The sequence below is a fragment of the Tursiops truncatus genome, chromosome 15 (assembly GCF_011762595.2).
Source record: "Tursiops truncatus isolate mTurTru1 chromosome 15, mTurTru1.mat.Y, whole genome shotgun sequence".
NCBI lineage: Eukaryota > Metazoa > Chordata > Mammalia > Artiodactyla > Delphinidae > Tursiops > Tursiops truncatus.
The window spans coordinates 65,641,025-65,655,185 of NC_047048.1; the positions used below are offsets into that span (position 1 = coordinate 65,641,025).

Here is a 14,161-nt window from a genome sequence, read left to right on the forward strand (position 1 = left end):
AATTTAAGGGGGGTACCTGGGAGCGATTACTAGCATCTCTGCCCAATGTGGTAGAGGTTCCGTATCCGGAGAGGAGATTCTCAGAGATGGTGAGGTGCTGGGGGTGTGGGCAGGGAGGGTTAGGAGGTAGAGGGGAAGCCTGTCTTCTCCTGGCAGCTCCAACGCGATGGTCAAAGCCCTCAGGCCGTCCTACTTGTGCGCTGACCTGAGCTAATCTAGAAATACAGCAGGGGAGGAGGAGACTGGGGTTCTCAGAGAGACTGGGTCTTGGGAAGGGGGTCACTGGGAGCCCCTTTCTTTTCGTTTCCTTCAGATTCTCCCCATCCCGCCCCCAGTCACAGCCACTAGTCCTCCTGTACCTAGGCTGGGACGGCCAGGTCGCCGACAATGCTGTTTAGTGCCTAAGAGCCCGGGGCAGGAGCCCAGCTGGGAACACGCCGAGCCGCGGACCCGCACGGAGACACAACTACAAAAGGACTCCTACAGGCAAAGCCGCAAGCAACCCATTCATACATATACACATACAACCCAGCACACAAGCTCTGCGCACACACAGGCTCAAATGCGCGCAGAACTGTGCACTTACAGAATAAACATGGTTACCAAATCTCACCCCCGGAGTCCGCTCAGCTCCAGCCCGTAGCAATACCTGGTACAGTGTCGGTCTTTGTCTCTGGGTCTTTCTCCTGCTCTCGAGCTACACGCAACCCACTCAACAGAAACAGCCTAGGTTTGTACAGCCCCCGGCAGCTGCCGGGCTAGCAGGGCCGGGGCGCACAGCGCGCCTCCCCACCCTGGGCCCGCCGCAAGCCCTTCCTTCCCCTGTGCCAGGCACCAGCTGCGCCCCTCCGCGGCGCGGGCACTCGCAGACCCGCCTCGAGGCTGTTGACAGGTGCCTTCAGTCCTTCCTCCTTCCAGACCCCCAAAGGAAAAGAAAGCGAACAGCCAACCTCTCGCCCTCATTATGCACACGTTTGGAGAATGGTTGGTGGCGAACAACCCGCAGAATCACTTCCATCTCGTCGTCCCTGGACGGGAGGAGACAGCCCCAGTGACCGAGGCCGGGGCTAAGCCTTCTTGAGAGGGTTCCTCCACTTCTGCCGATCACTTCTGCCTTCAAGGGGGGGCTCGCGACCAGGTTGAAGTGCTGCTGATGGGTGCCAGGGAGACAGAGCGATGCCCAGACGGCCTGGGCCGCCGGAGACAGGTAACTGTCCTGCTGCCTTTCTGGGCGTCTAGACCAGTCCTTGGCCAGAGGATCTGGGGCTGAAAGGCTCGCGAACTCTGGAGGGGGTAGCCAGGGACAGGGGACCAAGAGGATCTGCCCGCTCGGGCCCCCTCCCTCCCTGCGGCGGCGAGGTGGGAAGGGCCAGGATCGGAGTTTAGCACCTCCTCCAGAAATGCAGCACTCCAGCCCCCACCCCGTCCTCCACACCCCTCCTTCACGCGCTCCCTCCTGCTCCCTTCCGTGGGCGCCCTTCTCCTGTCCCCATCTCGGTTCTCCGGAGTCCCTTGGTGCCCCCTTTCTCTTCTCCTTGCCCTCTCCTCACTCCTCCTACCTCCCGGAGTTTCTCCCTCCCCAGCCCCTCCGCCCCCGCCAGATTCTGAGGGGCGGGAGCGCTTTGGGCTGCGCGCGGTTGGGGGCGCCGCGCCAGCTTCGCGTAGATGCTCTGACGCCGCCGCCGCCGCCACCGCCGCCCTCCGCAGCCCAGCCCGCGCCCCGCTGCAGCTCCGCAGTGCACTCGCCACCGCCGCTCCGCCAGCCCCGCTGCCCGCCCTCCGGGTCGGCCTTGAGCGAGCCTCAGACGCCAGCCGAGGGGGTCATGAGCCAGAGCGCCCCAGGGCGCCGCGGGGAAAGCGAGCGAAGATAGCGGTCTCGCGCCCCCGTGGCCCTCACCGCCTTGCCGTGCGTCCCCCGCGTCCCCAGCCCCTTCTGTCCTTTTCTCGGGCCCCGCTGACGCCATGGCCACCCTGCTCCGCAGCAAGCTGTCCAACGTGGCCACGTCCGTATCCAACAAGTCCCAGGCCAAGGTGAGCGGCATGTTCGCCAGGATGGGTTTTCAGGCTGCCACCGACGAGGAGGCGGTGGGCTTCGCGCACTGCGACGACCTCGACTTTGAGCACCGTCAGGGCCTGCAGATGGACATCCTGAAAACCGAGGGCGAGCCCTGCGGGGACGAGGGCGCTGAACCGCCCGTCGAGGGAGACATCCATTACCAGCGAGGCGGCGGCGCGCCCCTGCCGCCCTCGGGCTCCAAGGACCAGTCCCTGGGAGCTGGTGGCGAGTTCGGGGGCCACGACAAGCCCAAGATCACGGCGTGGGAGGCGGGCTGGAACGTGACCAACGCTATCCAGGTGAGCGCGGGATTCCCAGCTCTGCCTCTCTCCCCGCCCCCCTCCCCCCAGATCTGCGCACCAGGCTCTACTCGCAGTAGAGTCCCCTGGAGATCTCAGCCTCAAGACCCCTTCCTGTACCAGGAATCTCGCCTGCCCCCATCCCTTCCAGCCCTGCGCGGGGATCTACGTCCCCAGGTGGTGTCTCCCCACCCCCCATCCGGCCCCCTCCCGCATCCCCGGCCGCCGGACCGCTAGGCTGAGGTTCGGTTAGAGACGCTTTCCCGGAGACCCTGCCGAAGCGAGGAAAACAGGAGGAGGGGGAGTGGGGAGGGGTGAGGGAGAAAGAAAATCAGGATTGGAGGGAACAGTATGGCCTGGGACTCCGGAATGGATTCACAGCTGCATTTTCGGCAGAAAAGGAGAGGGGGAAAGATCTGAGCTGGGAGTCTCCTCCCCCGACACACAAGACACACACGCATAGACAGCGCGCATGCACATAGTCAGGCACACATGCCCACAGCCCCCCTCCCCCGAAGAAACGCTGGTCACAGGTGCACACAATATACACCTATATATAGACCACAGAATTATCCTCAAATGCACCTTCATACACCCCTACACCTCCCCCACACAGAAACACATACCTGTACATACCAAGGGCACACACATAAACCCGTCTGAACATAACACATGCACACATACACAAACTCATGCATACAGGATCCACCCGCTCTCAGGTGCAGCCCTGTCGGGGACAAACAGGTATACACAAACATGCACACACACACACACATATATGTACGACCACACAAGCACATTATGGTCCCTGGTACCTCAGCGCTACCTGCGCACAGACACCCCTCTCGCTCGAAATCCCGGCTACACCGCAAAAAGCTCCTCTGCGTGTGACCCTGGAGAAGCCGCCTCCAGATGCTCTGAACCGCCTCTGGTCTCCAGGCCCGCCACCCCGTCACCCCTACTCTCAACCCTCAGTCCCCACCAGGCGGCGCCGGACTCCGCCGGGAGCGGGTTTGGAACCTGCACAACGACCCCGGGAGCTGGAGAAGGCGAGCAGGCCGCAGCTCGAGGGGCAGAGAGGGCCTCCGCCCCACGCGTCCCCGGGCCCTGCGGCTTGCCTCCCATCTCCCACCCTCGGCGTCCCCGGAGCGCACAGGTCGTTGGGGCGCAGAACGTGGGTTTCCCGGGAGCTGGAGGCCGAGATGGGGTTGTCCCGGGACCCGGGCTCCGCGGGGCTCCTCGGGGCCCTGCTCAGTAAGTGACCCGACCCGAGGCGCCTTCCGCTCCAGGGCCGGGCCGGACGGCCAAGCGCAACCAGGGACCGGGGGCACGCACCAGCTTCGGTTGCCGCCCCCGACTTCACCTGGGGCATCTTTAAAGGCCCCGTTCCGTAGGCCTTGATGGAGGCCAGGGTGGAAGGCTGGAGGCCTGCAAGCCTCGGGAACCCTGGATTTCGTTAGCTTTGCTTCTCTACGTGGATTCTAAATCCTTCTTCCACAGCTCTGCCCGCCCGTTCCCGCAGGTTCTGGGTATTGACTCTCGCTTGGGTTCGCCATTCACAAAGCGCTTGCGCTTTCCCCGTAGGCCCCTAATCCTGCTCGCCTCTACCACTTAGTCCCCTTCCTTAGGGATCGGTCTCTCCGCCCCAGTTTCGGCCTGGTCCTAAGACTGCCCAACCCTGTCTCCCCGTCCCCACGCCTCTGACCTCACCCCACCCAAAGCCCTTCGCTAGCAAACCCCACATTCCCACTGGTCTTGCCTCCCTGCCGCTTGCCCCAAGCTCAGGCCCCCTTCCTCCCTACCCCGTCTCCTTTCTCTCCCGCTGCCGCTTTCAACGGTTTCCCTCTCCAGTTCGACCCTTAGGCACCTGCGTTCCCCTCATTGGCTTCCTTGCACCCCATTCCAGCCCCACCTTAGACTCTGCATCCCCTTTTCCTAGTGGCTCAGGCCCAGCTCTCTACCTTTCTCCTCGTCCTTTTCCGGTCAACCCCCTCCAGCCCCTTCTCATCTTTTTCCGAACCACCCCCAGGTATCTCCTTGTACCCCTTCCCTCTTTGCGGCTTGACTCCTTACTCAGCTCCCTCCCTACCTCCCAGCCATTAAGCACACCTCTCCTTCTCAGTTCCATCCTTAAACACCCCCTTCTCCACCTCTGACTCAATACCCAGGCTCCCCATTAGACCACTCTACACCTCCACTCCAGCCTATCCTTACCCTCTCCTCCCAGTGGCTTAGGCCCAGTTCACACTTAGCGCCCCCTTCCGGTTACACCCTTAAGTCACTCCCCCAGACCCCGTATTCCGATACAGCATCCACTGAGCTCCCGGCTCTGGTTGTCTTTTCGTTCCGCAGGGCATGTTCGTGCTGGGCCTGCCCTACGCCATCCTGCACGGCGGCTACCTGGGATTGTTCCTCATCATCTTCGCCGCCGTGGTGTGCTGCTACACTGGCAAGATCCTCATCGCATGCCTGTACGAGGAGAACGAGGACGGCGAGGTGGTACGCGTGCGGGACTCGTATGTGGCCATCGCCAACGCTTGCTGCGCTCCGCGCTTCCCCACCCTGGGCGGCCGCGTAGTGAACGTGGCGCAGATCATCGAGCTGGTGATGACTTGCATCCTGTACGTGGTGGTGAGCGGCAACCTCATGTACAACAGCTTCCCAGGGCTGCCCGTGTCGCAGAAGTCCTGGTCCATCATCGCCACGGCGGCGCTGCTGCCCTGCGCCTTCCTTAAGAACCTCAAGGCCGTGTCCAGGTTCAGCCTGCTGTGCACTTTGGCCCACTTCGTCATCAACATTCTGGTCATTGCCTACTGCTTATCGAGGGCGCGCGATTGGGCCTGGGAGAAGGTCAAGTTCTATATCGACGTCAAGAAGTTTCCCATCTCCATTGGCATCATCGTGTTCAGCTACACGTCGCAGATCTTCCTGCCTTCGCTGGAGGGCAACATGCAGCAGCCCAGCGAGTTCCACTGCATGATGAACTGGACGCACATCGCCGCCTGCGTGCTCAAAGGCCTCTTCGCGCTCGTCGCCTACCTCACCTGGGCCGATGAGACCAAGGAGGTCATCACGGATAACCTGCCCGGTTCCATCCGCGCCGTGGTCAACATCTTCCTGGTGGCCAAGGCCCTGTTGTCCTACCCGTTGCCCTTCTTCGCTGCTGTCGAGGTGCTGGAGAAGTCGCTCTTCCAGGAAGGCAGCCGCGCCTTCTTTCCCGCCTGCTACGGCGGCGACGGGCGCCTCAAGTCGTGGGGCCTGACGCTGCGCTGTGCGCTGGTCGTCTTCACGCTGCTCATGGCCATCTACGTGCCGCACTTCGCGTTGCTTATGGGCCTCACCGGCAGCCTCACGGGCGCCGGCCTCTGCTTCCTGCTGCCCAGCCTCTTCCACCTGCGCCTGCTCTGGCGCAAGCTGCTGTGGCACCAGGTCTTCTTCGACGTCGCCATCTTCGTCATCGGCGGCATCTGCAGCGTGTCCGGCTTCGTGCACTCGCTGGAGGGCCTCATTGAGGCCTACCGAACCAACGCGGAGGACTAGGGCACTAGGGCCAGCCCCGGCCACCCTCCCGCGCTCTCCCCGCTGCCCACCCACCCCTCCCCCAACAAACCCGTGCGCCCTGCAGCCGCGCTTGGGAAGCCAAGCTTTAAACATCTCTGGCTCCCCGTTTCTGATTTTGGGGGTTGGGGGCGGGAGGGGATAGGGATCCACAATCCATTGCGTCTGCGTTTCTGTTGTCCTTTCTTTTCCACAACACCCTGGTTTCGGGGGAGGCGGCGGCGCATCTGTGGGCAGGGTTTTCTGTCCTTCCAGGAGGGGCCCCGACACTTCGGTCCCTGTCACCGAGGGGGGGGAAGGGAGGGAGAGGGGGCGCAACTCGCAGGCGCAGAAACTTGACCTTGCGGGCACATTTCACAGCCATCAGTGCTTGGAATCTGCAGAGTCTAGCCATTTCCAGCAAGAACGATTCCCATTCCGGAGACATTTCAACCCTTCAGCGGGAAAGGCTGGCCGGGAAATCCGTTTCGGGTGGGCGATTTCCTTCGCCGAAGCGGGGAAGCGAGAAGCCCCGGCGGGGCCGGCTTGCTTGCCGGTTTTCAGGAATCCAAACTCATCTTGTGCAATTTATCAGGTTGTGGAACTGTTCTGCTGTGCGTGTGGTGTGCTCGTGGTGAATAAGATGAAATGTATATCAGAAAAAAAAAAATCTTTCTCTAATTTAGAGTGCGGTGCATAATTATATCCGCAAATAAAGAAGAAACAAAGGCGCTCGCGGCCCTGTCTCAGTTTTGCGTTTTTGCACCCGCGGGAATCCTGGCGGTGGGTGGCGAGGGAACCAGCCCTGGCCCACCCCGTGAAGCAAGTGGGGATGGAGAAGCAGCTGTAGTTAAAGAGTCCCTGGAGAGCTCCGGGGAGAGTGAGGGGTGCTCAGCACCAAGGGGAGGCTTTCTGAGTACTTGGGGGACTCAGGCAAAGGAGCACGTGGTGGTGCGCCCACGGTTTCGGTGTGGCCTTGGCTCCCCAGCCACCAGGACTAGGCTTCCCCCCCTGCAAATCTTTCCCCGGGGGTTGGATCCATCTGAGAATTTGGTGGACGCTCTCGAACTCCAATCCTAAAATAAAGAGGAAGAAAAAGTTTTGCTTATGTACAAAAGGCCTACAGAGTTGTTCAACAAATATTTATAGACAGTCCACCAGGTCTGGGACCGTGCAGGCTGCCAAACTCAGCCCTGCCCTCCTGGAGCTTACAGTCTAGCAGAGGAGAGACAGGCAATAGATTGGGACTCTGAAGTCCACAGTATGACTGCCGGCTGTGAAGAGAGCTACAAAGGAAGTCAGCAGGGCCGTTTTGTATTTCCCAGGGTTTGCCAACCTAGCATCCCAGGCACCTCTCACCCTGGAGAACCCCCCTCAAGTCCAAGGTGGGGTTTACACAGCCACAGTGAAGAGATCTGGCTGTTTAGATTCACCAGGCAGAGCCGTTTATGTCCCAGCCTCCCCTTTTCTTGAGCAGCCTGTTTGAGAATGTGTTTGCTTAAATTACCCAGAGGACCTTGTCCTTTTTTATGCAGATCCTACTGCAAGGGCAGCCCTCCTGTTGCTTCCAGGGGCGCCAGTCCTGGGCACATTGGTATGGATCATGGTCAGACTCTCCAGATGGAATCTGGGAGCTCAGGAAGGCTAGGCCATTCTCAGTGGGAGAGAAGCCACGATGGGAGGCTCTCGATCTCTCCCACCAAGGCAGAGGCCTCGTTTGGAATGATTTCTCCAGGTGCCATGGGAGCATAGGAAAGAATGGGGAGAATGCCTACGCACAGTGGCCATTCCTCCCTGCCCGCTGCCACGGCGTGGGTCAGTGTGTGCTTGTGTGAGAGAGAGCGCCTACACGAAGATGTGCGGGCTTGGGGGTGGGAGGCTGTAACTGTGTCTTGTGAGAGCTTTGATGAATGCGTGTGCTCGCCTGTGTGTGCAGAGCACCCCTGAGCGCGTGCCTGCGACAGAGGTGACCTCGCACTGCCTGCTTCTGCAGCCATCCAACAAGTGTGGAAGCGCAAGGGGGATAAAATTGGGTCCCCTCAGCCCCCTGCGGCTCTGACGATTTGAACGGACCATTTAAGATGTCCGCTGTCACCCACCTGATGCCCCTTTGTCTCTATTGTCGCGAGTCAGGATCCAGAGCTGACCAGAGGATTCTCAGTTTCCCGTCCCTCTACGCCCTCTGATGCCTCCCAGGCCGGGAGAACTGACTGTTCATCGCCCTTGCCCCGCCTCCGCTGCTCCTCCGCAGGTCCACCCACCCTCGGGTACGATCTGAGTCGGAGCTCGGTCTGTAACCTTCAGAAAAAGCCCTGACTTCTGCAGTGGAAGGGAAGGAGGGAGCGTCACGCTGCACCAGCTCCGTCCTTCCCGTCTTTAAAAGGACAAATGAGACACCAGGCAGGCCCTGGACAGCGGCTGCCATCTCCGCGGACTCGCCTGGAGCCGCTGCACTGCCTCTTAGCTCCCGGCTTTGTGCTCAGCTCCCTGGAGCCCGGGTCCCCCACCCGTCACCCTGCGCGGGCCCAGAAAGGCAGAGGCGGAAGAGCCAAGCTCCTAGGAGCCCCAAGGGAAACCCCCTCGTGGGCAATACATCCATCCCCAGACTTGCATTCAGGCCGACGGGAGAAATAGACGGCAGGAGAAGATGCGACCCATCTCTGCATCTCCGACTCCTACCCCCAACACCAAAGTGCATGGCTAGAAGTTGAAAAGAACTCCTGAGCTCTCCTCGGAAACATGGACCTAGAGATGATCATACTAAGTGAAGTAAGTCAGACAAAGACAAATATCATATGATATCACTTATATGTGGAATCTAGAAAGATGATACAAATGAACTTATTTACAAAACAGAAACAGACTCACAGACTTTGAAAACAAACTTCGAAGATGAAAGGTAGCTGGGAGGGATAAATTATGAGTTTGGGATTAAAAAATATATATATTATTATATATATATATTATATATATATACCCTACTAATATATACTAATATATATAAAATAGATAGTCAACAGGTCCATGAAGATGAGGACTGAAAGGTCACTGCCGAGGGCCTGGGTTCCATCCCTGGTCAGGGAGCTAGGATTCCCGCAAGCCGTGCAGTGGCCAAAAAAAAAAAAAGCCACAGCATCCCCTCTATCCAATGAGCTTATTGGTGGGTTGGCAGAATCTGGGAAGAAGCTGGAAACCCTGTGCTAAGTTCCTTGTCTCTAGCCCAAGTCTGCTGCTTGCCTCCTTAGCTACATATCTCTTCCTTTTCCCAGGCAGTGGGCTCAAGGAGCCCTGAGCCAGGCTGAGCACACGGTGTTAGTCCACCATGATGAATCACAGCTCAACAGCCAAATTGTTTTCCTTTTTTTAAAAAAAATTTATTGAAATATAGTTGATATACAATGTTGTGTTAGTTACAGGTGTACAGTAAAGTGATTCAGTTATACATATATATAAATATATGTATTCTTTTTACAGTCTATTCCATTATAGGTTATTACAAGATATTGAGTATAATTCCCTGTGCTATACAGTAGGCCCTTGTTGGTTATCTATTTTATATTTAGTAGTGTGTATATTTTAATCCCAAACTCCTAACTTATCCCTCTCCCCACCTTTCCTCCGGTGACCATAAGGTTGTTTTCTATGTCTGTGAGTCTATTTCTGTTTTGTAAATAAGTTCATTTGTATCCTTTTTAATTTTTTAATTAATTTATTTATTTTGCGGTACGCAGGCCTCTCACCGCTGCGGCCTCTCCCGCTGCGGAGCACAGGCTCCGGACGCGCAGGCTCAGCGGCCATGGCTCACGGGCCCAGCCGCTCCGCAAAATGTGGGATCCTCCCTGACCGGGGCACGAACCCGTGTCCCCTTCATCGGCAGGCAGACTCTCAACCACTGCGCCATCAGGGAAGTCCCATTTGTGTCCTTTTTTTAGATTCCAGATATAGGCAATATCATATGATATTTGTCTTTCTCTGTCTGGCTTACTTCACGTAGCATGATAATCTCTAGGTCCATCCATGTTGATGCAAATGGCATCATTTCATTCTTTTTTAATGGCTGAGTAATATATATATATATATATATACAAAACACATCTTTACCCATTCATCTGTCAATGGACCCTTAGGTAGCTTCCATGTCTTGACTATTGTAAATAGTGCTTCAATGAACATTGGGGTGCGTGTATCTTTTCAAATTATGTTTTTCTCCAGAAATATGCCCAAGAGTGGGATGGCAGGGTCATATGGTAGCTCTATTTTTAAGGAACCTCCATACTGTTCTCCATCGTGGCTGCACCAATTTACATTCCCACCAACACTGTAGGAGGATTCCTTTTTCTCCACACACTCTCCAGCATTTACTCTTTGTGGACTTTTTGATGATGGTCATTCTGACTGGTGTGAGGTGATACCTCATTGTAATTTTGATTTGCATTTCTCTAATAATTAGCGGTGTTGAGCATCTTTTCATGTGCCTCTTGGCCATCTGCCTTCTTTGGAGAAATGTCTTTTTAGACCTTCTGCCCATTTTTTGATTGGGTTGTTTGTTTTTTGATATTGAGCTTCAACAGCCAAATTTGATGCCCGTTCCCATCACACCCTCCTGGCCAAGCATCAGGCAGACTGGGAAGCAAATATTTCCTTGGAACAGTTTTCTAATGGCTCTATCATCTGAGTCCTGCTGTGCAGGCTCCCTCATGAATAAGAGCATATGCATTGCCTGATCACCTGAATGTGCAGTGTGTATATGTAGTGGTGTGTGTGTGTGTGTGTGTGTGTGAGTTCAGAGACCAACATGAGAGTGCCTTAAGCAAAACAGAAGTTGTATTTCCTTCTCACGTAAAAATCAGAGCTGGTAAGAGGTCCAGACCCATGCTTCTCAAATTTTAATATGCACGTGAATCATTTGGGGATCTTCTTAAAATTCAGGTTCCTGATTCACTGGATCTCTGGTGGAGCTGGAGGTTTTGCGTTTCTAACAAGCTCCCAGGTGATGGTGAGGCTGCTGGGCTGCCATCCACACTTGGAGGTGCAAGGCCCTGGAGCACTGATTCTCAAATTTTGCTTCCTTCTACCATCATCTGGGGAGATTAGAAAGCTCCCCATGCCCAGGTCTCACCACATAGGATGAAAGCAGAATCTCTAGGGGTGAGACCCAGGCATTAGCACTTTTGAAAGCTCCCCACAGTCATAGGTTGATAGCAATGATCAAAATGTGCTGGTCAGGAATTTATGGATTTCCTTCCCTGGCAGTGGAGTAACTTCTGGGTTAGAGCTCTCTCTGCCTCTCCTTTCCTGGGGCAACTCCATTGTCCACTGTTCTCAGTGCTCTTGGCTTTGCCCTCTGAGAAGTTCTTTCATATCCGTGAACCTCCTGGGGATCTCAGACAGTATCCGCTCCTTGGGGTGGTACAGCTTTCACACTCGGCTTCCTCCTGGTGCAGGTTTGGGATCCTAGGGTTACCTTACAAGTCAAATATATAATTTTGGAGTCCAGGCTTGTGGTTTCTTGACCATACAATTCCCTCAAAACTTAGTGTTGACCCTGTAGGTTCAATCGTGCCCCTCAAAAAGATATGTTGAAGTCCTAATGTCTTGTACCTGTGAATGTAATCTTACCTGGAAATAAGATTGTTGCAGAGGTACAGATGTAATTAGTTAGGATGAGGTCATACTGAAGTAGGGTGGGTCCTTAATCCTAATATGATATGATTTTTTAAAATCTTTATCGGAAGAGGAAAAGAGATACACAGAGAGAGAGAGACACACAGGGAGACCACGTGACGATGCAGGCAGAGAGTGCAGGGTTGGGTCTACAAGCCAAAGACTGCCAGCAATACCAGAAGCTGGGAGTGAGGCAAGGAACAGATTCTCCCCTGGAGCTTTCAGAACGAGCACAGGCTTGCTGATACCTTGATTTTGGACTTCTAGCATCCAGGACCGTGAGAGAATAAATTTCTGTTGTTTTCAGCCATTTCACTTTGTGGTACTTTGTTATGGCAGCCCTAGGAAACTAACAAACACAGTAGGCTTCTGATCTATCTTCTAGTCATTTCCATGGGCAAATAACTACAGCCATGGATTTCGTCTGGTGGTACATTGTGCAACAGACTAGCCACTAGCCATATATGGCTATTTAAGCTTAAATGTAAATTAAAATTAAATAAAAATTCCATTCCTCAGTTGCACTGCTCACATTTCAAGTGCTCTGTGGTCACATGTGGTTAGTGGCTACTGCATTAGACATTTCAGATTGTAGAACGTTCCCATCAAAACAGAAAGAACTACTGAACGCCATTGGTCTAGTGTATCAGTCAGTTTTTTCTTGCAATAATGTTGCATAGCAACCCCAGAATTTCAGTGGATTATAAAAACAAACATTTTTGGTATCCATGGAACAGCTCAGCTTTAGGTGGCAGGTTGGCTGGACTTGGTTCCAGGCTACAGTTTGTGTTGGGTTTTCTCCATGTGTCTCTCATCCTCTTTAGACTCAGGGCATGTTCTTCTCATGACTAACAGCAGGAGAGTAAGAGGGCGGTCTAAGCCACACAAGCACATTTGAAGCCTCTGCTCAGATCATATCTGGCTCACAGTCCACTGGCTAAAAGTGAGTCCCATGGCCAAGCCCAATATCAATGTCTACGGTGAGAGAGGCCCAACAAAGTTACATGGCAGATGGTATGGATGTTCACTCCTGTATTATCCTATTACAGAGGAGTGAAGAACTGGGAACAATAATCCAATCAACATCGCCTATACATAGTGCTTCCCTCCCCCCCCCTTAAAAGGTAATACTTTCACATGGTTAAAAAATAAAAAGTATATGAAAAAGTATGCAGTGAAAAAGTCTCCCACACCTGACACACTCACCTTGTCCCTTTCCTTTACAAACTCTTTTCTTAGTTTCTTGTCCATCTGCATGAAAATACAAGCAAAAACATATATATTTTCTCCCCACCCCCTTTCTTAAAGGGAGTTCCTATAAACTGCACTGCCTTATTTCTTTTAAATATATATCTTGGAGATTTTTCCGTATTAGTATACTTAGATGTAGTTCTTAAACTTACATTCACTTATTTTCACTCTGTTCTGCTCCTCCCCACTTTCTCAGTTTAATGATGGATTCCTTCAGATGTCTGAGAAAACGGCTTGTGTTGAAAGGCAACACCTTTAATCTGATTTTGCCACTAACTGGCTCCCTATTTGGCCTAGAAATGCTCCTAGAGGTTCTTGAGAACGTTTTGGGGTCTCATCTCTTGCTAAGGATGTTTATTTACAACCACCTTTTATAATTAACTTGCTTTTATCTCTCAAACTGTTCCAGAGCTGGGAGGGTAGAGTCAAGGCAGCTGCTCTAATTCTTGCAATCCCCTTGGCTGGTGGAAAGGGGGAAACAGGGCAGGGGAGAGCGTGCCCAGTCCTTTTAGAGCTAAAACTAAGCGGGTGTGGGGGGCCCGGTCACATTACCTCCACTCCCACCCTCATTGGCCAGAACTGAGTCACATGATCACAACAAGCCAAATGACCATGCGGGGGAATTATACCACTAAAAGGAAGAAAGAGAATATGCACATAGTAGGTAACAATTAGCAGTCCTTTTCTCAGCGTTTGAGGTCTGTGAGAGGGTACAGTCTGTAGGTCTTAATAAATCTATTTTAAAACTTTATATTGTATTATAAAATATAACACACGTGCAGAAAAGTGCACAAATCGTAAAGAGGACGGTTTGATGAATTTTCACAAAGTGAACACGCCTGAGTAGCGAGCTCCTCGGTCAAGAAATTGAGCGGTCGGTACCCCCGAGTTTGTTTCCGTGACAGCAAGGCTAACGGCGACGTAATCATGTGGGGGCAGAGCCAAGGGCGGTTGAAGATGATACCCAGCAAATAGGGCGTGGCTAAGCGGAATAGGGAGCCCCGCGGAGCTCATTTCTGGAGGCCAGGAAGGGGCTGGGCCCTTAGCGTTACGCGCTCGGGGCGGGGCTTCCTGGCCCAGAGTCCCGGCTACAGCGAAGGGGCGTGGTCAGGTCGGATGTTGGGGACGAGGTTAAGCCACAGCCAGAGAGGGCGGGGCCTAGCGATCCCGAAGGCGGCCTGGGCCACCAGGGGCGAGTTAGGTGAAAAGGCCGGCCGGGCTTAGAGAGGAGAGGAGGCTTGGAGAACCCGCTGTGATGCGCGGGGGCGGAGTCTCGCGCGATCTGGGCGGGCGCTGCGTTGGGGGCGGGGCTTCGCGCCATTTGGGCGGACGCTGCGGCGAGGGGCGGGGCCAG

The 14,161-nt window shown here is 54.5% G+C and overlaps 1 protein-coding gene across 1 annotated transcript; it reads left to right on the forward strand.

The window, feature by feature from the left end:
- The first annotated feature begins 1,962 nt into the window (after window positions 1-1,962).
- SLC32A1 (solute carrier family 32 member 1) lies at window positions 1,963-5,895 on the forward strand. The gene is made up of 2 exons (XM_033840612.2): window positions 1,963-2,355; window positions 4,708-5,895. The coding sequence occupies exons 1-2, from the start codon at window positions 1,963-1,965 to the stop codon at window positions 5,893-5,895; spliced, it is 1,581 nt and encodes a 526-aa protein (XP_033696503.1).
- The last annotated feature ends 8,266 nt before the right edge of the window (window positions 5,896-14,161 follow it).

Bases quoted from the DNA above. Each gene is read 5' to 3' on its own strand.
- SLC32A1 (XM_033840612.2), top strand. From the start codon at position 1,963: ATGGCCACCCTGCTCCGCAGCAAGCTGTCCAACGTGGCCACGTCCGTA. The intron at 2,356-4,707 runs GTGAGCGCGGGA...TTCGTTCCGCAG, and splicing joins ACGTGACCAACGCTATCCAG to GGCATGTTCGTGCTGGGCCT.